Genomic DNA, 21,685 nt, shown 5'->3' on the forward strand with positions numbered 1-21,685 from the left:
CCTTTTAAAATTGCTATAATCTGTAAATCTGTAATCACCCGTTCCCTCAAAAAGGTCTGTTCCTTTCTTAGGGTGTTGTCCATACAGGATATAGCTATAACCTCATTGACATGAAAAAAGGCACTCCCATCTGAGGAGGAATCATGTCTCCTCCTGGAGCTTGATGGATGGCGGTGGAAGGAAGTGCTATCTTCTGTGGAACGTAGTCTGCAAATGTTTTTTCCTACCAAATGCTGCAGCAATCCTCTCTGGCTAATTATCTTCCTCAGCCTTGAATATTTCAACATTGTCTTTATCAGTACAGCCTCATGTTCCCAGATCTTGGCAGCTGAATCATCCTTCCCACTGGAAAACTTAGTGGATAATGTCTTGATTTATGGCTTTTATATCTAAGCCCTCATAGATGTCTCAAAAGCACCTAACACACAATGTAGGTAACTATACCTTGTGTTTTTTGGTGTATTAGTAAATAAAATTAACATCGTCTGTTGTTATCCTTTGAAGTATGTAGAAATGAAAACTTTCAGGGCTTTAGAATATATATGGAGAGGGTTAGGGATCAGTATAGAGGACTGTAATAGTCCAGCCACATTGTGTATTGTATAAAAAGCACAGAAATCACTCCATCCTCTATGGGAAATTTCTGATCCCTAGAGGCAGCCCAAAGCAGCTGGTTAATTCTGTTTCTCTTGCTGATCTTGCACTACAATGCAAGACGTTTCTTAGCATTGCAATTATGGGATAATCAGCAAATGGAAAAAAACCCCACTGAACCCAAATAGTATTTCAAGGTTATTTAAGTAGACAGAATTGTGTTACCCCAAATATGGTCTCAGCAGAGAGTACGATACTGTTCTGTCTTGCCCTAGTGCTGTTTAGTCCTGAGTGACCCAAAGCAAGGAGGGCTTCTTAAAGAGGTTACTTGCAGTTGTAGTGCCATAAAATCATTGATCAATGGAAAATGTGCCTGCCCTGAAGCATCAAACCTTCTTACTGTACATGGCTTGCTTGTTTTCCTGAGAGGGCACAATGTTAGCACATTGTGAGGGATCATAAAACTTCTACAGGAGGTGGTTGTGGCATTGGATAATCCGAAAAGTTTGGTCCTACCCAAATCTCTTGCATAGAAATAACTCAAATGGGTTTATTTCACTAGCTGCTTTGTTTGCAGAACTTCTGTCAAATACTCTCCATTCGTGCTGTATGGGTTTTGGTTTTGTTGGTTTGTTTTTTGGTAAAAACCTGGAGTTTTCAATGCACATGAAGTGTGAAAGTATAGTTGCACAATATTCTGATGTTGGCAGCACAGTCAGCTCAAGGAGTTACTACTCCTGGTCACCTCCTTGAGTTCTTACTGCCATGTCCTTGCTGCAGTTTGCTGCTCCAAACTGAGCCAAATCTATTGTTTGTGGAGTGTTTCTGTGAACCATATCGCTAAACCGATCGACGGGCTGGGGTCAGGGCAGGGGGTAGGGAGCCTGAGCTCAGCCAACCTCGCGGGCAAACCCAGCCTGCCATGAGACTACAGCCTAAAGCTTTAAAGACAGCAAGTGTAAAACGTAACAACTCAGTTCTCTAAGTTTCAGTTAACTTCTGGTTTTGCTCCCCTTGGCATAATCAGCACTGACTAGCCAGAACCCAAATAGCGCATCTTAAACTGGAATTGAATAGTATCTTGATGTTGTGTTCCTCTGCACTTTGATTTTCTTAATGATATATAGATCCTCTAAAAACTCAGTATGTTTAATGTCAAAATATTATTTAGCACATACTGAGACACAATAGAGTGTCAAATTAATTTCTTAGATTATGGGGCAGATTGGTCATGCAAGAGAATGGGACATTGTTTCAGTTGTCAGCTGCTTGTTGTGCTACTGACATCAGGCACAATGTACCTTTCCGCACAGAGGGTAAATCACATCCACATAAATAATACTGCAGTCCGGTTTTAACCCCTAGTATAGTGTCGAGCATTTTCTCTAGAAAACAGAAATGCTCATTAAATGTGTTTCACTCTGCTCCACAATCAAATACAAATTTTCAGGGCTTTGGGGAAAATGATTATAGAAGTCTTACCCAATCAGAAGTTTCAGCATTTTAATTAAGGCATCCTGATACACACATAACTTGATATTAAAAAAATAAAAATAAAAAATGGATGGTAAGCTGATGATTCTTGAGGTATTAGCAAGGAAAATGTGCAGCTCATTTAAAATTACACTGTATAGTCATAAACATAGCAAGGCTGAGAGGAAAATGAAATGGCCAAACCCTGAGATAGGCTCTGACCTTTTAGCCTGTGACAAGCTGTACTCGTGCTTGCAGGCTCAGGTTCCTCAGCAGAAGGTATCACAAGGTATGTGGCACTTCCTTGTAATGAATCTCTATCTTTCTCCAGTTCAATTAGTGCGTCTAAACTCCACGTGTGCATCTGCCTTCACTCTCCTAGACGCTTTATTTGTTACACCTCTTTGCTGTGCAAACGAAGTGATAGCTCCCCTCCACCGAAGGCCATCCATTTACATTCAGCCTTGGCATCCAAGTTCCAGCCTCGGCCAGAGGGATCACCAGTCAGTGTTATCTGCTAGCTGTGAAATGAATTGCAGTCTCATGTTCCTATCTGCCACCATACTTCCAGCCCTGCAGAGCTGACACAGTGGCCAGAGAGGATTAATTCCCATTTCATTCTCCCCTGAGTAAACCATTAGTTATTTAACAGAACTACCTGCGGAATTACACAGTTGTCGATTCAGTGTAACAGCAGACTCTGGGACAGGCACGGGTAATTTAGCACTAATTATCTGCAGCATTAATGTGGAGTTCACAGGCTGAATTCAGGATGAATTTGTCATTTGTGTGGGGGAACAAAGCATATTTGACTTCCAGAAATACAAACCACAGGAGGCTGTGTTTAGGAAATGTAATTTTAGCCAACTCATTATTTTAGTCTTTGCTTGTCCTTGAAAAACTGTACTGGGCTCTGCAGCAGGACTTGCCCAGTAGTCACGACTCGGGTGGTTACTGTACAGTCCTAACTGGCGAACCACAGTTTTCAAACTATGCGGGCTGAGAAACAAATGCAGTGACCAGGTAGCCAAAGCATTAGGTTGATGACCAGGAGACCTGCCTATTCTTATTCTTTTTTTAAACCCAGGTCTGCCACTGCTTTTGCAAGTGACTTTGAGCAAGTAATTTCTCCCCAGTTTCCCATTTATAGTTAGAATTCTACTACTACTACCCTCCTTAGTGATGCTCATTGGACATATGGGTGTGAAGCCCTGTTTCTCAGTTAGGTATTGTTAGCTATTCTCTGCCTGTCCTCATTCACTAACAGTAAAAATTGTGAAAGTGTGTAAAACCCTAAAAATTGTTATTGCAAATCCTTGCATGAAATGAAAAACTAAAGTCATGATACCACATTCACCATTACTACTGCTGCTGGATCTGGGCACTCCAGATCACCTGGCAGGACAGACGGGATACGGTCAGGAGAGGATTCACAATTGGCATTTTTGGCAGGTTATCTAGAACAAGTAATAACGTTTATTCCACTCTGATACTTCCTGATATTCCACCCTGTGTCATATCTACCATAAGTTAGAGGGCTCAGACAAACAGTGCCTCATTTGGCATGAAGTCTGCCACAGTGGGATGATCCTTTTACATGTTTTTAATAAATTTTAGCCAACAGAGTGAGTTGGTATGGGTTCAGCACTTTACATGACCTAGCCATGACAGTTTTGATCTATGAGGAACCGCCCTAAAGTCAAGTTTGCTATCTGGTGAAACCTCATCCTTCGATGAAATCAAGCATCTCAGCTCCATCAGAAACCTCAGCCAAAGTGGATGTCTTTTTAACATCATTTCCTCTGAATGACCAATGCTAATTGTTGCTGTTTACTTTACACATTTCACATGCTTGGCATTCACTGAAAAGTGCTGCCCAGCACAGAGACATTTTGGTAGTAATGGAGACAATCTCCATTTACTACACATCCTTTGACAAGGGACCTCCAACAGGCAAGGACAAGATGGTGTTCTTCAGTCGCCGGTGCACGCACAGGCTGGCATGTGGACAGACTGACCAGCTGTATTCCTGCAGTAACTCCTCTGAGTATGTCAGCACTTCAGCTAACAACACAACTTTGCTCTTAAAATATGCAGCCAGTGCACATGCATTTCTGTTTTCAAAATAGCATATATCATTTTCACTTTCAGAAGAGGTTACAATTATCCTTTCTTCAAAAAGTAAACTTGTGGCATTTTTCATAGGTTTGCTACTTTTCACAAACTGCTGCTCCATGCATAAAAGGGCAGTGTGAGGGAACAGGACTAAGATAAGACCTTTCCCCCACGCAAACTGTGAATTTCTTTCCAATTTTTTTTCTTATCTCACTTGCTCAGATAAGCACGCATGTAGCCACTTTCAAACAGAAAGGATGTATTATTGCAAAGCTATACAAGAGTATTATAAGGCTATGTTTTCAAAGTCAACAACCTTGATCCTCCAGTCCCAGCACTGGGAAAAAAGCCCCACCCTATTAAACTGAGTGAATGAAATTCATCCCAGTGCCATTTGCCCACAAAAGTAGCTGAACCACCTATGTCATATGTAGGCTCCTCTTTGAAGCAGAGGCATACTGTCTTACAGATGGTTCTCCCTCTCACTCTCACCCAAGGAGAGCTTTTCCAGAGTGTGGAAGGAGTAAAGGCAGTTTTGTGGAATAAATACTGCAGTAGACGTCAGCTAATTCCTTTAGCCCTGATGCTACTACAAAACAATGTTTATATCCTGATCCCATCCAGAATTGCTTTTACAGACACTGCCCATCCAGAACTAGTTTTATGGATGTAACTTAGATAAGTTACAACGGAGCTTAACTTAAACAGCAATTTCAACTGTGATGATAGGTAAAGAGAGGGGCTCATGCTCCACTCTCCCCAATGCACTCAGCTTTGCTTCTGCTTCCCCCTCCAAGCCCCTGACATTAGTGCAGCAGGAGAGCAAGCAGCAGCCCCTCAGACCGCATGGGCTTGCTCTCACCAGTGCTCCGCCCTTGGTGCAGAAAGGGTAATGCCACCCCCCCATGAAAGAGCTCTCCAGCTTCTCAAGGCAAGATGGGTCCTTCTGCTGCCAGTGAAGCTTCAAACACCTGTTACCTTGTTTGCTCAGCCATTGTAGCTTTCATAAACCATGTGTGTTGCCAGTTCTCTTCATTGTCTTTTGTCATTCTTTGAAAAAATAAACTCTTCCCCCCCACAAAACCAGAAAAAAAATCCTTTATTAACAACATTTAAGAACAAAAAATATTTTTTTGGAACTAGATGACCTCTCAAAAATAACTCAGCGTCAAATACTGGCTAGCCAAGCAGGCAAGAGACACCCTGACTGCATTGGTTGCATCATGACTGCCCCATGTCTCCGTGCAATGCTCATGTGAGTGCCCTTCCCCTTCAAACCCACAGAAACAGCCTACTGAGATTTTTCATCTGGGCAAATCCCTGAAGCTGACCTTAGGCCCAGGAGTCCAGGACCATTTTCTCCCCATTTCCTACCCTGCCAGAAGTTAAGGCATACCAAGAAGTACATTGGTGATTTTCCTTACTTTACAGATCAGGCATGGAAGAACCTTTAGGTCCGGTAAAAGCTAAGGTAGTTTTGAGACACAGATCAGGGCTGCTTCAAGAGAAGATCTTGGTCTCCACACTGAACTCCCAGCGGCTGGTTCCTGCTGGAGCCCCCTACAACAAAATGGTGGTGACCTCAACACTGAACTCAGTGGAAGTACCATTAGGAGCAGTTTCACGTAGGGTACCGAGGCACTTACCTCTGCCAGCAGCTTGACGTAGGGCAGATTCAGAAAGAGAAAGAGGTGGTCTCTACAACACCTTCATATCAACAGTGACCAGTAGCATGTCCCATCCATGCTGCCACTAGGTGCTGTGGCACAGCCTGTGCAGCCTGTGGGTTTACTTTCATTGCTGGAAGATGGGAACAACCTGGGGCTCACAACTCTCTCTTCAGGGTCTTCCACCAGGATGTGTCCTCCCTGTCCAAGTTTTCACAGGGAGGGTGCTGAATCCTCCTGTGACAGCAACTAGCACACTGAGCACTGTTCCCATAGACAGCAGATTTTGTGGCCTCAGGATGATTATCTGGCTAGGTCAATGGAGACAGACTGACCAAATGCGGAGGGAAGGTCGAAAAAGACCCAGCAGAAAAAGGACTTCTTGGTTGCTGAACTGATGTTCCTAAGATACTCCAAATAAGGCAGTGAAGTACCACAACACAGAAGATTTTGTTTGCTTCTTCCTGACCTACACATCCAATAAAGAGTGACAGGGAATCTGGTCACCATCTTTCATGGGAAAATAATTGACAACTAGGAAATGAATTCCTCAAAGTAACTTTGAAAGCCTCAACCAAACTGTCTAAGATGATTTCTTTCTAAAAACTGACTGTTAGTGTAGAACAAGTTAAGGGATTGCAAACCCTTGCAAGTCCCCTTGATGTCAGTGAGAGTTGTGCACTTACCACTGGAGCCAGGATTTCACTGTTTGTAAAATGGACTTAAAAGAATAAAAAAAGTATACAGAATATTAATTAACTGATCATTTAGAAAATCATAGTAAGTGTTTCTCATCAGTGTGTATTAACTGCAATAATTATAACCACCCTGATGGTAAAAAAAGGAACATTTATGTAATTCTCTGATTAATTTCCCCCTGCACATGCAAATAAAAATCAATTAAAGGCTACTACAATAGTAACAAATATCTAACCAACAAATGCCAAAGGCTGTAATCTTATCACATTAGTTTTGGAAACCTTTTACATAACTTGCATAATTTAAATATTTACAAAATATAAACTTTCTTGTCTTATCAAAAATAGGTCTTTGCACATTTAAACAACAGAAATCCTTTTACATGATGCTTTTTAAGCCAGGCATTAAATCATTGCAGAAAAATAAACAACATTTCACAGATGTAAAATAAAATTGACCCAACATATGGAGGGGGAGAAAATGTTATCAATAACAGACTAAATATTTTAGTGGTGTGAGCCAATCCATAAATTACATTGTGCATTGAACTTACTAGGGATGCAACCCAATGAAAAGTTCTAGCTGCTGCTTCTATAAGAGAAAGCAATGTTTTAAAAAAATCTTTCGCTTTATGGCAGATTTCTTTGGGCTGAATCTCATATGGTTGATTGTGAAAATGATGGTGAACCACCAGCGAGATGGTTGAACGTGGCAGGTTATTGCATACAGTCCAACAGTGGGGTGACGACCGTCTGACTTGCAAATTGTGTGTTCAGATAGTGAGGAAATGCCTGTGAAGGATTTTATTTCCTTGAAATACCAAACCGTATTTCTGTCCCTCCTCAGACTTGTCCTTTGTGTGTTTGAAAGACAACCTATAAAAAATCCCGAGGTTGCTATTTGGTACACCATTCATGTTCATCAAGCTGTGCTCCAGCCCCTCTGCTCTGGACACAGCTTGCTCCACACTGATGGGCCCTTCTTTTCCACCCAGGCAGTGCCCAGCTCTCTGCAGTCACATATGTTCTCAGTACTAGACGCTTTTCTGCATATTATGCAGAAGACAGCTTTCCGAACGGTTGCAAAGCAAATGCTTCATGGTCAACAGCAGAACATTTCCCCTATCTTTGGATTTTTTTCCTAAAGCCTGCAGAAATGAACCATCTAGCGGATCCATCTAGTCCCAGTTTTAAAAATACAGACATAAGGATTATATCTAATGTGTCTTACGTGCTCTTTTAACTCTTCAGTCTCTAGCTAACGAGATCTTGAGTTTTCTCCACTGTACCTACTGACCATATGGATCTTCAGGATGTTGTGGCTATTAAAGACTTGGAAAGTTTAGTGTCTGTCCCTGCTCATGGAGTTACATGTTCAAATGTGTCATCGGGAGTCCTTTTTTGTTGTTTTAGCTGTCCCTGTGTGCAGGCTGCTGTTCACTCAGTTGCTCTTTCATATGCCAAATGCTTGGACTACCCATTGTTTGGCAATACCCATTCCCCCTGAGGCTGATCCCCCTGCAATCCCACGTGGTAAAAGTAATTATTGCCTTGTTGTGTGCACCAAATAGTGCGGGATGGTTTGGCCGTGTTTTCTGTACTTCATCTTATTTGCAGGTGTGTACGTCGGTCATGGTCTCGCACCTCCGGCAGCGCACGTAGCAGCACCAGACAAACTTGCATTCACACCTTTCCACGTGCCTGACAACGTGGGTGTTGTACCCGCGCCCACAGCAGAGGAGGTTGCAGCCGTCGGGTCCCTCTGAGGTGCGGTTACATTCCCTTCCCTGAGTCCCAGGGATCCCCAGTTTTTGGTCTTCAACACAGTAATTGGGCGATTTGTTCACATACAGCAGGTCTTCTTTCCCAATTGGTATTTTTCGCTGGCTTTTCTCTTTCCTGCGTAGTTTTTTTTTCAGTCTGTCTGATATCTGTATGCTGTTTTCATACTTATCCTTTAAAAAACGGCCAATCTTTTCAAAGGAGGACATTGTTTTCCAACAAGTTTTCACAGCACAGGACCCAGAAACACCGTGACAACGGCAATCCACTGACATCAGCTTTGCTACAGCCTGAAAGCAAAGGAAGAACGACATTTGGATGAGGTCTTCCATTCATTAGGAATATCGCCTGACATCAGTAACACAGAGGTCTCGAAGTATTTAATATTATAGCTGCCATTGCCATTTCAGTGATGGGGAAGCCAGAGCACAGGAGGATACATGTTAGGAATCAGGTTTCCAACTCCGGACCCCCACTATGGGAAGCCTGATCTTCAGAAGTGCTCTGCATTTGCACTTTGCAATGGCGATAACGTAGCAATATTGAATAACAATAATGAAAGCTTGTATTTCTGTCTGGTTTTTCATTCTGGAGGATCCTAAATACCTGAAATGACATGTCCTGTGTCGCTCCTCCCACCGCTGGAATGCAAACGGCCCTTGTGGGAAATAGCAGGAGGGGAAGCAGGAACAGGGCAGGTAACGGCACCGTTCCTACATTGGAAGACATTTACTGGGGAGGTCTATGCTGTCTTTTAAGGGTGCCTTGCAGCTACCATCAAGATCACTAAACATTCACAATACAGTCTGTAACTAAGGCCACAGGAATGGCTTGAGGTCAGACAACAGTGTCTGTGTGACCAGCATGGCTCAGCATCCGCAGCAGTGCAGTGTACGGCCTGAAGGCACCTCGGGGCAGACCTGTGTTGGAAGAGCAGGAGGATGCCCATGTCCCTGGGCTCCACAGAAAGTCTATCAAAGGAGCCACTATGGCTCAGCAGAGGTATCTTCAACTTAGGTATTCTGGAGTAAATCTCAGGTGCTTCCCACTTACAGGATCAAGCCCTGTTCTTGTAATTTAGACATACTAGTACTATCATGGGTTTCTAGTGTTTCCAGTTGCATAACAGCTCTATTTAACACAATTTGATAGTTGCGCTCACATTACTTTTATAACTTTCAATGTTTTAGCAAAATTTCCACAGTTATTACCAACATTAAAATACCGTTAGGTGGGCTACTTTTCCACGCCCATGCAGATGCAAGCACTGGGCTGAACAATAACTGTCTGACCGACAATGGGAATCTGCAGCCCGTGTTAAGCTTTTGCAACACTCAAGAATTTTGGCTCCTTTTATACGAGAACAAGCCTCAAAGGACTGGAATCTGTAAACAAGCAGTAACTTTATCTGGGATTGCAATTCAAATAGTCAGCAGACAATCAATATAATACTTCCTTCTGGAATATCTAATAGTTATAGTACAAAATTATACAATTAGGCTTGTGACACATCTCACACTATAGTTTGGAAAAGTGCACAGAAAAATCGTGGCATGCACAGATATAGCAAAAGGACAAGGTATCATAATTTTGGGGTTTTTTTTGTTTTACCTTTCCATTAATATACTCTCTGGAGCCATCCTGTAGACTCATACGAGCCATTGGTTAATGGTGTGGAAAGCCCATACTAGTGTCTTCCATTTTACTAACCTTTTCTCTCATATTTAATTTCCACAGTAAAGGCAATTGGAAAAAGTAAGAGAAAGAGTGAATTTTAAATTAATTCATAGTAAGTTTCTCTTTAAACTTCTCATGCAGCAAGGTCAATACAGATTCAAATTATTCTTCTGTGGAGGAACCACTATTTTCCACAAAGGGGAAGACAAAAAAAATCCAACTTCATGCTGTTTATTAAAATTCACCCTAAACCTTCACTTTCTCCACAGCCCGCACAAATATTAACCACTGTCAATCTATGTCTTTCTCAAACTGTCTTAAGGAAGAAAAAACAGAAAACAAATCTAACACCCTCATCTGGTTTTCCCTGAGAAAGTAGTTTCATTTGTGTCTGTTCTTAAGCCCTGACTCTGCAGTGAGATCAGAGCCCTGAAATCCTACCAAGCCCTACTGACCCTATGCATGACTAGAAATAAACTCAAGTCCCAGACTGCTTATTTGTAGCTCAGGCAGCACAAATGCCATCCTCAAAGTTTCAGAGCTAGTCAAGGAATGGAGCAGATAAAATGAGCTGTTTCTACCCTGTGTGTTAAACTGGGACTTTTCATCATGGTAAATGCAGTCACAGAAGTTTGGGATGAGTCCAACATGGTTAAATCCATTGATTTCAGTGGGAGTTGAGGCCTCCTGGGAGATTCTGCCCCAAAGATATTGACACAAGCCTGAGTTGGTACATGCATATAACTCTACAAACATTATTAAAAATACACATGACCAATGTGTTTGCTTGGAGTCACATCTTTGGTTAATGAACAGGACCTATTTGTTGGTAAAGGTTACTGCAGAAGCCAAACAAGCAAGGCATTCAAAGAACCATTAGCAAGAAAGAGCAGGTGTATGCCCTGACCTCGAACAGCCATTAGCCTTTGCAGACTAAACCTGGTGAAGTGATGCACCAATACAGGAGATATTTCCAGGTGCTGTGGATTGCTTTCGGGACTGGAGATTTTTCCCTATCCTGGAAGAAATAAGAATATTGCAGCAAGCAGACCCTCACCCCAGAGCACACACAGACTCTTTCAGGAGCAAACCAACTGGCAGTAATTCTTGTAGATACTTATCTTCTCTCCTTCACAGGCTAGTTTCTGTTTAATAGACAGACATGACCTTGTGCTCATATCTCCAGAATCTATCAATAAGGAAATCACTGGGTAGTCAGAACATGCATCATTAAGATGTAACAGTGATTGAGGCAGATGAGAATTTGAGATCCAAGGACAGAAAGTCTTTGTTAGAATACAGATAACCTAATAAAATGTCAAGGGAAAGAGAAACACAGTATCGAAAGATAAATTTTACACACAATTTACAAACAGAAGGGATTTAATAGTATTTTCCAATTTCTAATGATTAGTTATTTGTATCATAGCAAGTAACTAGAATCTCAAAGTAGTTTGAAACCACATTGTGCTAGAAGATTTATAAGGTTACAGATGTAATCCTCGCTTTCACTGCAGTATGACAGGGTACTAACTAGGGAAGAAGCAACAGGGGAAAAATATACAGTTTGGCTTGGGGAAAGAAGTGTACTTCCAAGTCTGCTAGAATCAGGCATAGTAAAATCTGCATGAGGTGGAAGGATCCAGAAATTGTCAGGGGAAGCACTGGACATGTCTGCTAGGTGCTAAGGGTGAGTTACTTCCATATGGGCAAGTAGCCCAGCAGATGACACTCAGAGTCTTTCTCTGAATGAATTAATGAAAACTAAAGGGAGACAGAGTTTCTAAACAGCAGAAACTGATATTGGAGTCTCAGGCTGACAACAAAATATAAAAGTGCAGCATATATTAGCAGTGTATGGAAGATCAGATCAATGCAAGAACTACAAATGTGGTTGAGTGTGGAAGCACTGAGAACATCCATAGCAGTTACAAACATTTGTGTTTTTATTCTGTGTTGCTCAGGATTCTCACATGAAGCTTTGATACAATCTGTTGTAGAATGATTTATGGTGTCATCACAATTGTGCATGACCCTGGGCTATTGCTTGCCAGCTGCTAGGGGGAGCAAGTCTTCTGGTTGGACTCCAACATATTTTGGGTTGCCTCTACTGCCAGCACAGGGAGCTGACAACTTGCTTTGGCTGATCACAAAATATGCCACTGGATTTCAGGCTGCCATGTGAACTTTAATGAACAAACTCCCATAGTTGAACATCTGGCAAAATTTAGGGACTAGGAATCTTCTCTTGCTGTTTCCTTGCAAACAAACCTAAGAGGGTGCCTGTAGAAGCCAACGCAGCCTTCTGGTGGGACGTGATCAGTGTGGAACTGAGCTGGATCCATGAGTGTTGCGTTCAGCCACAAGCCCACCTGACCTGTTCCTATTGCCACTCGCTGCCCTCAGCCCTGGTGGTACTAGCCCAACAAGAGCGCAGGGTTAAGTGATGAACTGGATACAGTGCTGAACACTGATCTGTGTCAAAAATTAACCTGAAAAAAAGATCATTTCTAAACTGACTTCCTTTCACTGATCCAATGTGATTAACAGAGGGAGCAGCATGGGGTGGAAATGTGCAGCTAGAACAGGTGGATGGGCAGAAAGCAGAGATTGGTCTGCAACTAATGAGAGTGTCAGTGGAATCACAGTTTGTGTACCCCTTAATGCCAATTAAAGCTTAATAACTCCAAGCTAAGCTCTCTGCTTGCAGGCACTGTTCTCACCTGTGAGACAGGGGCTGCTAGTACTTGTTTTGCAATGGGAACCGATGCCTGTAATCAAACAGCCTAATTTAAGCCACTGGGAGAAGAGAGCAGGACTATTCATGAAGACAAGCACATGTCCTGCTGGAGGTACAGCACTTAAGAACAGTTGCAGACTGTTGGTGGGTCTGGGACCAACCCACAAGTATCAGTAAAAATAAACTCTCTGATGAGCCAACCTATTTCAATGTGAGAACACAAGTTCTGCAGATCAAATAAATTTCCACAAGTGCAAAACTGAGCAGAAATTCTTCCATCAGTGAAAGAATACTACTACAATAATACTCAACCCATAGCGCCTGACTCCCCTCATCCTTTAATTTAAGGAGCAGAGGTACCCAACTCACGTATGCACATCTAGGTATATTGAACTTTACAATGCTAGAAGATGATGAACGTTTATCTTGTGGCAGAAAAAGGAATGAAATCTGGATCTTCTGAGGTTCAGGTTTAGTGTCCTAAACAGTGGACAACTCAGTCAAAGGATCCTTACTGTTTTAAAATTGATATATCTTGGATTTAACTATCAGATGTAGACATGTAAAATAGCATTTGTACAGAAATGGGAAAGGAGCAAGAGAATTCTGCACATACCAGTTCCATTCGTAACTCCAAACAAACACAGAAGTATTGTCCCTGGAAGACTGCTCTTGCAAGACACAGAACCACGAACATGATAGTATTTATTACAAAAGGTCATAAGGCACCAAAATATATTGCAAAACATCCTTCCTGTAAGCCCCAAAACATGAAGGTCAACATTTTCCAACATCTCCTAGTTAAGGATTTTGAAACTACAAAAATCAAGAGTTCTGCTAAACTTTACTTCAGCTAATATCGCTGCTAGAAATCCCAAGTACCAATAATAAACATTCTCTTTCACTCTGGACAGTGGTCAAAATATTTGCTTTATCCTACAGTTTGCCATTAAGTTACAAAATATTTATGCATGGAAGCTGACTAAATACTCTGCATATTTTCTTCCAAGATAATGAACAACAAATACACCATTGATACAAAAATCAGTGAAATAAGGATCTTCCAGCCTTTCAGGCTTGCAGTGGGTGGGTTTTTTTTGGTTTTAAACACAGTAAAGTGTCTTCGAAAAGGAATGAGCATATATATCGTGTGCACCAAATGAGCCTGTGACAGCGTGCTTTGAGAGCCTTGTTGGAGAGCTCAGTATTGTGAAAAGCCTGGAATCCTGAAAGATCCTCAGGACCTGACGGATCCTTTTGGGCTGTATTCTACCACATTCACGGAGACAGACAGCCTAGTCTAAAACTCTGCTTTCATGAAGTTATGTATAGTAAGAGGTACCACTTGACATGAATAGTAATAGAAGGTACTACAGTTGCAGGACATTAAAGATGTGGACTCAGAAACGATTATATTTTCATGCATATAACCGGCATCTAAGATAACTTGGATCCTGTAAAAAAATACTGTTCATGGAAAATGAAGACTTGCTTAACCACATCCTCCAATCCCTTGCAGCTTTAGCTCACTGTCTGAAAATATGTTATCTTCAACTGAATGCACTCTTCCCTTTTGCCAGTCAGTCCTGTCCCCGTGATGTAGGTGGCCCAATTGTCTGTGTCACCGCTATAGGTGAGATCAGGGAACTGATCCAACTTTAAAGAAAGCAACCCCAAAAGAAAAGTTTCTCTTCTAGGGTCTGTGTGTGTGTGGCTTTTCTTAAAGTTGAACGGTTCCTTGGTACAGTTCACAGAGCAAGACGCCAGACAGATGTACTGGCACACCTGGAGGAGTGAGTGATAAGCACAAGGATGGTGCTGGAAGACTGTAAGTGAACACTGTCACCGAAGACAAAAGGACAGCAAACTGCTGCTGCTGCTGCTAAGAGAGCTAGAGGCAGACAAGAGAACAGGCTATCAAAGAGACCTGTGTCGCTGCCACCTAAACACAGAAATCACATCTCTGTTTCTCTTTGAAGTTCCTCTGGAGCCTTGCTATTTCTTCCCTACACTTCGACTCTCACCCTAATCCGAGAAAATGGCACTGTCTAATGACAAACATGAGTATTAAAATAAAAATTCCTATCTGTACTGTATATTAAAAATCATGACATTAAGAGAGATAATTTTATGGAGATTATTATCTCCTTCTTTAACTATCTCTCTCTACAAACATGATAAACAACCCTTTGCTCTTTCCCTAAGGAGATAATCACTTAATCTTCTGTTCCTCTTATTAACATCCCCTACTACACAATACCAACCACCTTTCCTTGGAGATGATTTAGCTGACGGGCATCTAGTTAAACTCACAGTAACTGTTCTCAGCATCTACTTAGTTTTAAAGTTTGTTTCTTCTACTTCGGTCCTGTAAAGGGCCTATGTCCCTGAAAGATTTTCTGGTTTTCCAACTATATATCTTAACTAAATTAAATAAAATATATTACCTTGTAAACTGCAAAAATTGGTTTAAATTAAAATAGTTTGCAATGATACCACCACGGCTCTTATGATGGCTTACTATGGCTATTCCCCGTCTATGGCTACTCTCCGTCTATGGCTGATAGGAAAGTTGTTTTCGGTAAAACCTACTGATGCTGCTTCTGGCTACAGGAAATTACTGAGTTACAATGGAGTCCATCAATATGTGTAGTCAAAACCAGAGGGTCTCCATTTCTTTTCTTCAGTTATAGCTGTGTCGCCAAACAGAACAGTTTTAAAGTATTATGGGGCCAGAGAGAGCCATTAAACACTCACAAAGTTAAAAACTCCAAGGTAAAGCAGAGAAACTAATTTGAAAGCAAGAACCAGAATTCAGGTCTCTGCTATCCCAGATGTAAGCCCCAAGCACTAGATTACAGACTCACATCTCCCTGTATTGGCTGTTTCTGCCCCTGTTTATCATCCTCCGCAGAACAGGACAGGAGGACCCAATGTCACACACACATTTCCTCTGCAACCATGGGTTTGAAGTCCTTTAGCCTGAAGAAGAGCTATCTGAAGCCGGTCTCCTCTCACTTCTCTGACGAGTGCCCTAACCAGTGAGCTACTTCAAAATAGAGGTGTCATTTCCATCCCATCTTTTAAAAGAAAAGGTTAACTCTCAATTTCCTCTCTGAACGATTCTAGACTTCTGCTCTCAGACGCGAACCCCAGGCTGTGGATGGGTAAGGATGACTCGTGTCCAGTCTGCCTGCTCATTCAGTATTAGAGAGAATCAAAAATGCAGGTCATGATAACAACAGAATAATCAGTGAAAAAACTCCTAATGTATTATGCTGATAACAAGACTATTTCAAGTTCGCTACAGAATGTCAAATATCTATTTGAGATTACTCTGATTAGCACTCCAGATCTAATTCTTATTTTGTGATTTTATTTTAACGTGTAAAGTATAGTTAGTTAATTAGTTAAAACCAGCTCTGATTCCGGGTTTGTACACATTTGCTTTGGCAGTGTTAGTGTGGTTCCTGCCATTGGCCCCATCTGTACCTGCAGTCAAGGACAGGCTTCGTTTGGTCGATGCCATTTTGCCAATGCATAAACCAAACAAGCGATTGCTGCCATTTCCGAATGGTGACACGTACCTGCCTCCCAGCCTCGTTGTTGTGCAGGTTCATCGCCGCCAGTCCGCTCCCGCTCTTGCCCGTTACATTCTTAATGGGTACATCCAGGAACTTTCTGCTGAATGACATTCCGTAGTGAATATCGTCGGAGCAGCCGCCCCAGTGCCAGCCCTCGCTGGCCGAGCCGCCGTGCCGCAGGTTCGTGTCGCAGGAGCACTCGGTCATGTTTCCTGCGCTGCATGATCGTGTCACCGAATGCACGAGGCCCGCTGACGTCACTGCGTATATGAATGCGGTCTCCTTCGTGCCTACAAAACAAAGCACGAATATGTTACTTCATAACTCCCTCTGATTGCCTTCCTGGCGGAGCTGTAGAAACCGATTTTACAAGCCAGACTATTATTAAAAGGGAACAGTTGCAAGTTTAAAGTCATCACAGCTTGGTGTGTAGAGTTAACTTGTTTAAAGCAGTGGTTACTCACATCCAAAAAAGACTTCAGGGCCTCTTCATATGAGGATGCTATTAATGGTGCTGTTTCTGGCTGCTTCTACCATGCGATTTTTGGTAACTCCTTTCTAAATCTGGTTGGAACTTTATTTGCCCCAGAAACTTTCAAACCAATTAAGTTTTAATTTAAAAAAAAAAAATCAAACCCAAAACAAACCACACCCCAACCCCCTTACTCTCCACTCTGCTTTTCACTATTCATATTGATTTGAAGAAGAAGAAAAGGTTAGTTCAGATCTCAGAGGAGGAACTTGAAGCTGTCACGATCCCGGGTTACTTTGGTATAGGGCCAGAACTTACCTCATGCTAAATTTAGCAAACACTGAGGTTGTTCTAACTCACAAAGGTTGCAAACAGCCCCAAGAATCTTAAACCAGGCAGAAATCAGGATGACACAAGAATATTTAGGCCATGTGCTTTTCCTAGAATAAGCTGGCCATGGGAAAGACAGCAGTATAAAAAGCCTTTACCTGTTCCTATTATACCTCAGAAGAATCATGGAGGGACCTGCCTGGGCCTCTTAAGCCAGCCCCATTCCCTGAGACTTCTGGCATAATGCGGCACGGATCTTTAAACTGTGTTAAGCAAGGTATACTCTAAGCAAACCAAAAATCAATGCCTGGCCATCAACTGCGCTAAAATTTCACTGTATTAATTTTCACTGTTGTAAAAACAACTTGTTATTTCCAGTCTGCCAAGTTCCTACTTGTGGGCAGGAAAGTTCCTGTTTGTTTCTCCTGTTCGTATTAGTCTGTGGTGCTGGTACCATCATAAAATGTTTCCACAGGACATGCTAGTGAAGCTTTGTGGGTTAGCCGTGTCACTCATGTATGGGTCTGTAGGAAGAGTCCTTCCCATTGGGCAGAAGGGCTAACATACAATACATATGGTTACATATAGTAGGGTAAACTGCTCCCTGGTTTTTTTTCTTTTCCTTTTCGGAATATGCATCACTTTTTATTGCTCATTTTACGTTTTCATAGTTAATACTTGGGGGTTTTTTCACTGTTGCATTGTAGTAAAAAGTGAAGATTGCACAAACACAAAATGAAGTAATACAATACTTAAGTTCACACCAATGGCTACGCTGAAATCATTGAGCAGAGTGCTCAAAAGAAACTTGCAGGATCAAGACCTTTGATACCGTCATTTGATGCAAACAAAATGTCCCTGTTTCAGTGTAAATTTCAGCAATTCCATTATTAGTTCACGCAACGAACGCAGCTTTGGTCTTGCTGTGCTGAGCAGTACCGCCTAATTGAGCACATATGATACATTTTAAAGTAATTCACATTGCATCTAGTGCTGTGAGCAGATTTTTACCTGCAATCAAGCAACCTTTTCGAAATACTATGTGTCATTACCCCACTCATTTAGTAATTATGACATAAGGGGATAAACCCAACATCAGTCTAAGAATAACAACATTTCAACACAGTTAAGTGGATCTAGTTAAAGGCACTGTCATCCACGGACGCATTAAGCAAAAACCGCAATAAGCCACAATAATTTTGGAAAGACAGCGGCAGGTTTTGTCTGCTCGGTGAATTTCGTGTACCTGTGTCGGCCTCCCCGGGGCGGATGCGGTAACCGCCCTCCACGACGGCACTCCTCTGCCCGGCTCTGCCGGCGGCACGGCCGGGCCCCTTGCCCGCCCCGCCGGAGCCCCGGCCCCCCGCCGCCCGCCCCGCAGGACTCCTCTGGGGAGAGGAGAAGCGGGGGAGCCCCGCGCCCCTCCCGGCCCCGGCGGGGCGGCGGCGGGCGCACCTGCGGGCCGGCGGCCCCGTCGGGGCGGACACTCACCGCTGCTGAGCTGGTGCCCGAAGGCGGCGGCGGCGGGGGCGGCGTGTCCGCGGCGGGCGGCCGCGGGCGGGCGGCAGTCCCAGCGCTCGTGTCGGAACTGGCTGCGGCACTCCTGGAGGCCCAGACGCGCTCCCTCCCGGATGGCGGGCACCAGCTCCGGCTTCTGCTTGCACAGGTCCTGCTGCCGGCGGCTCAGCGGCGGGCTGGCGCAGCCCGGCTTCTCCGGCCCGCCGGCGGCGGCGATGCCCAGCCACCTGCAGAAGCAGCCCCCGCGTCAGCGCCGGGCCCCGGCGGACACGAGGGGACGGGCGCCGCGCAGCCCACCCTCCCGCGCCCGGCTACTCACATCCAGGTGCCGCCGGCGGCGGCGGGGCAGAGGGCGAGCAGCAGCGCTGCCCGCAGCAGGCACGGTCCGAGGGGGGCCCCGCGCCCCATGGCCGCCGCATCGAGCCCTGACGCGCCGCCGCCGCCGCCGCCCGCCGCCCGGCCCCCCGGGCAGCAGGGACCGAGGGGGACGGTCGCCAGCGGCGGCCCCCTACTCGGCTCTCTCCTCCTCGGAGGGCAGGGGGCAGCTGGCGGAGGAAGCCCGGGCGGCCGGAGGGCCCTCCCGGGGAGGATGGGCTGGCGGGGCGGGCGGCAGGAGGGTAAGCATTGGGAGCGCTTGATTCCCTTAAAGGTGAGAAAGTTGGATTTGATGTTTTCCCCGGCTCCGTCCTCGGCTCTGCCTCCCCCGGCCGCGCATTGGCCGCCCGGGGGCCGGGGCGGGCCGGGGCGGGCCGGGCCGGGGCGCGGCGGGAGCGCGGGGGCTCCGCGCCGCTCCGCGCCGCTCCGCTGCGCCCCGGCCGGGACCGGTGGAGCTGCTCGCCAGCCCCTCTGAGGTGCTGCCCCTTTCCTCCGGGATCTGAAGCGCTGAGAGCGCCTGCGAGGGGTGCTGGCGGGGGGTCCGGGCGCGACAGAGTGGGGCTGCAGGCAGAGGAACCTATAGGTCTGCGGTGACTTCATCCACAGAAAGAAGAGAAGGCACCAAGTACTGATGTTAATAAAGTGTAACATTCCCCACGTTTTATTCAAATTTCCTAATGCTTTAGTAGTATTAACTGACTGGCTTCAGAGTCAGCATCAGTATTCATTAGGACAGCATTTGTCCACTCCTGTAACTTCAGTGACAGACTCTTATCAACTACGACCTTAATAATTGTTAAGTTACTCATTTTACACATTAAAAGCCAGTGAGTCAGCTAGCACCTGATGAAGAGCTGGTGTTGGCACTCTGGACTTTCAAGTCCTCTTTGATCACAATATATCGCTGCTTCCTCCTGTGTAAGTGAAACACCTGCGCTAAAAATAATCTGGGTAAAATGGCAGCTCTCTAAAGGCTTTGATTTGACACAGTTGTAAATTAGCGACATAGCTCTTGTTGACTGACAATAGCTCTAAGTGAAGAGCGTGATAAATCATCTCAAATGACAGATGTACGTTTTTAAGAGTACAACATGTAGAGAAATAATCACATAAATGTGGTGTTCCCCCTGTCTTTTTCCCCACACATATGCTGAGATATTTTAAGAGCACAGGCTGGGGTACATTTAGATCTATAAAATTATGTCTTCCCACTTCGTGCTCATTTGCTTGCTCTTAAAGGGTCTCCAAAGCACCACCGGTTTTGGGCAGATGCCACATGACCCCATGAGCTATTTAAACCTTCCGATACGGCTTGTTTTCTCTGTTCTGAATTGTAGTCTGGAAAACATCTGCTTGTGGTTGCAGAGGAACTTAGTCTGGAGTGAGGGAAATGGATGGAGGACCACATCGGAACATAGGGAACCGGCCATGAAACAGGCCTGAACCAGCCAAAACTGTGTGGGCTGTGTCAGAGAATTATCTAATGATTCCAGGACACATGGTTCGCTTTATCCTCATTGCTGCTTCCTGGCTCCACCTACTAAAGTTAATTCAAAGCCCTGGTCCAGCAGCCATGTATTTCTTACGTGCTTCTTGATCTGCTATATGCATTTATCAACCATTCTGAAACGATTTTTTCCTGCCAGTTCTTTTAACAGGGTTCTTCTCTGTGGTTTGTTTGGTTTTTGTTTTTGTTCTTTTAAATTAGTATGGAGCTTTTGGTCCTCAATTCTTATACGTGAATTTTTCTCTAGAAGCTGCAGAATCTTATATGCTAATAACAATGTAAGATTTAAATTAGAAAAATATTGATTTCAAAAATTCCAATCCTATTTGTAGCATATTTTATATATGATACCATAAATAAATTACCTCTTTGTTGGGTTCCCATATGCTGGGATCTGATTTTGTCTGCATTTTTTTGCTACAATAACCATTAAGTAGTTAGGAAAACCCTTTGATCATATACACTCGTGTAAAGTGAAACAGTTGCAACTTGGAGGGCTGATGCTAAAAAAAAACAAATATAAATTTTAAGGGACTTCTTGAGATCATCCAGTTCAATCTCTACCAGACTGGAAGCAAACCACATTTTTCCATGACCACCTGATTTAAAGAAGTTTGGATTACTATGTATTTGTGTCCTAATCCCCCTTCTGCCTCTGTTCCCATCTCTTTCCCTTACAACCAATCCCCCATTGCCCACAGCCCTTGCACCTCCTCTCTGGCTGTTGCAACCTGGTTCCCCCCCAGATCCCCCAGCCTCTGCCCTTCTCCTGTCTCTCAGTTTCCCGTCTGCCATTTACAACATCTCTCTTCTTTATTCCCTCAAGCAATATTCTGCTCTCTGGGCAAAAGCAGCACGTACAGGAGTATTCCTATACAGGAGTATCTCTACAGTCTAGAGCTATGTGTGTGCATGCAAGTCGGTTGGCTGCTAGGAAGGGAAGGGCAATCAAATTACTTCTCAGGCTATGTGCTTTGCAAACCTGCAAAGGGACATGGTATTTGGAAATATCTTGCTGATCTACCAAAAATGTATTGAAATTTGCCAAATGTTTCTAAAGTCTGTAATTTTAATTCACTGGTGCTTCAGAGCCCTCTATGCCTGAGACCGTTCACCCCATGACAGAGAGCTACATGAGTGTGATGCAGAAACA

The 21,685-nt window shown here is 43.9% G+C and overlaps 1 protein-coding gene across 1 annotated transcript; it reads right to left on the bottom strand.

Moving 5' to 3' along the window:
* Nucleotides 1-6,662: 6,662 nt before the first annotated feature.
* Nucleotides 6,663-19,058, bottom strand: WNT16 (Wnt family member 16). Its single transcript, XM_076330185.1, has 4 exons — nucleotides 18,970-19,058; nucleotides 18,624-18,877; nucleotides 16,334-16,620; nucleotides 6,663-8,619 (listed from the first exon to the last, which is right to left on the bottom strand). The coding sequence occupies exons 1-4, from the start codon at nucleotides 19,056-19,058 to the stop codon at nucleotides 8,155-8,157; spliced, it is 1,095 nt and encodes a 364-aa protein (XP_076186300.1). The 3' UTR covers nucleotides 6,663-8,154.
* Nucleotides 19,059-21,685: the final 2,627 nt, after the last annotated feature.

This window comes from Aptenodytes patagonicus, chromosome 1 (genome assembly GCF_965638725.1).
Source record: "Aptenodytes patagonicus chromosome 1, bAptPat1.pri.cur, whole genome shotgun sequence".
In the NCBI taxonomy this organism is placed as follows: domain Eukaryota; kingdom Metazoa; phylum Chordata; class Aves; order Sphenisciformes; family Spheniscidae; genus Aptenodytes; species Aptenodytes patagonicus.

Bases quoted from the DNA above. Each gene is read 5' to 3' on its own strand.
- WNT16 (XM_076330185.1), bottom strand. From the start codon at position 19,058: ATGGGGCGCGGGGCCCCCCTCGGACCGTGCCTGCTGCGGGCAGCGCTG. The intron at 16,621-18,623 runs GTGAGTGTCCGC...TTTGTTTTGTAG, and splicing joins CGGGCACCAGCTCAGCAGCG to GCACGAAGGAGACCGCATTC. The intron at 8,620-16,333 runs GTACGTGTCACC...CTTTGCTTTCAG, and splicing joins ACAACGAGGCTGGGAGGCAG to GCTGTAGCAAAGCTGATGTC.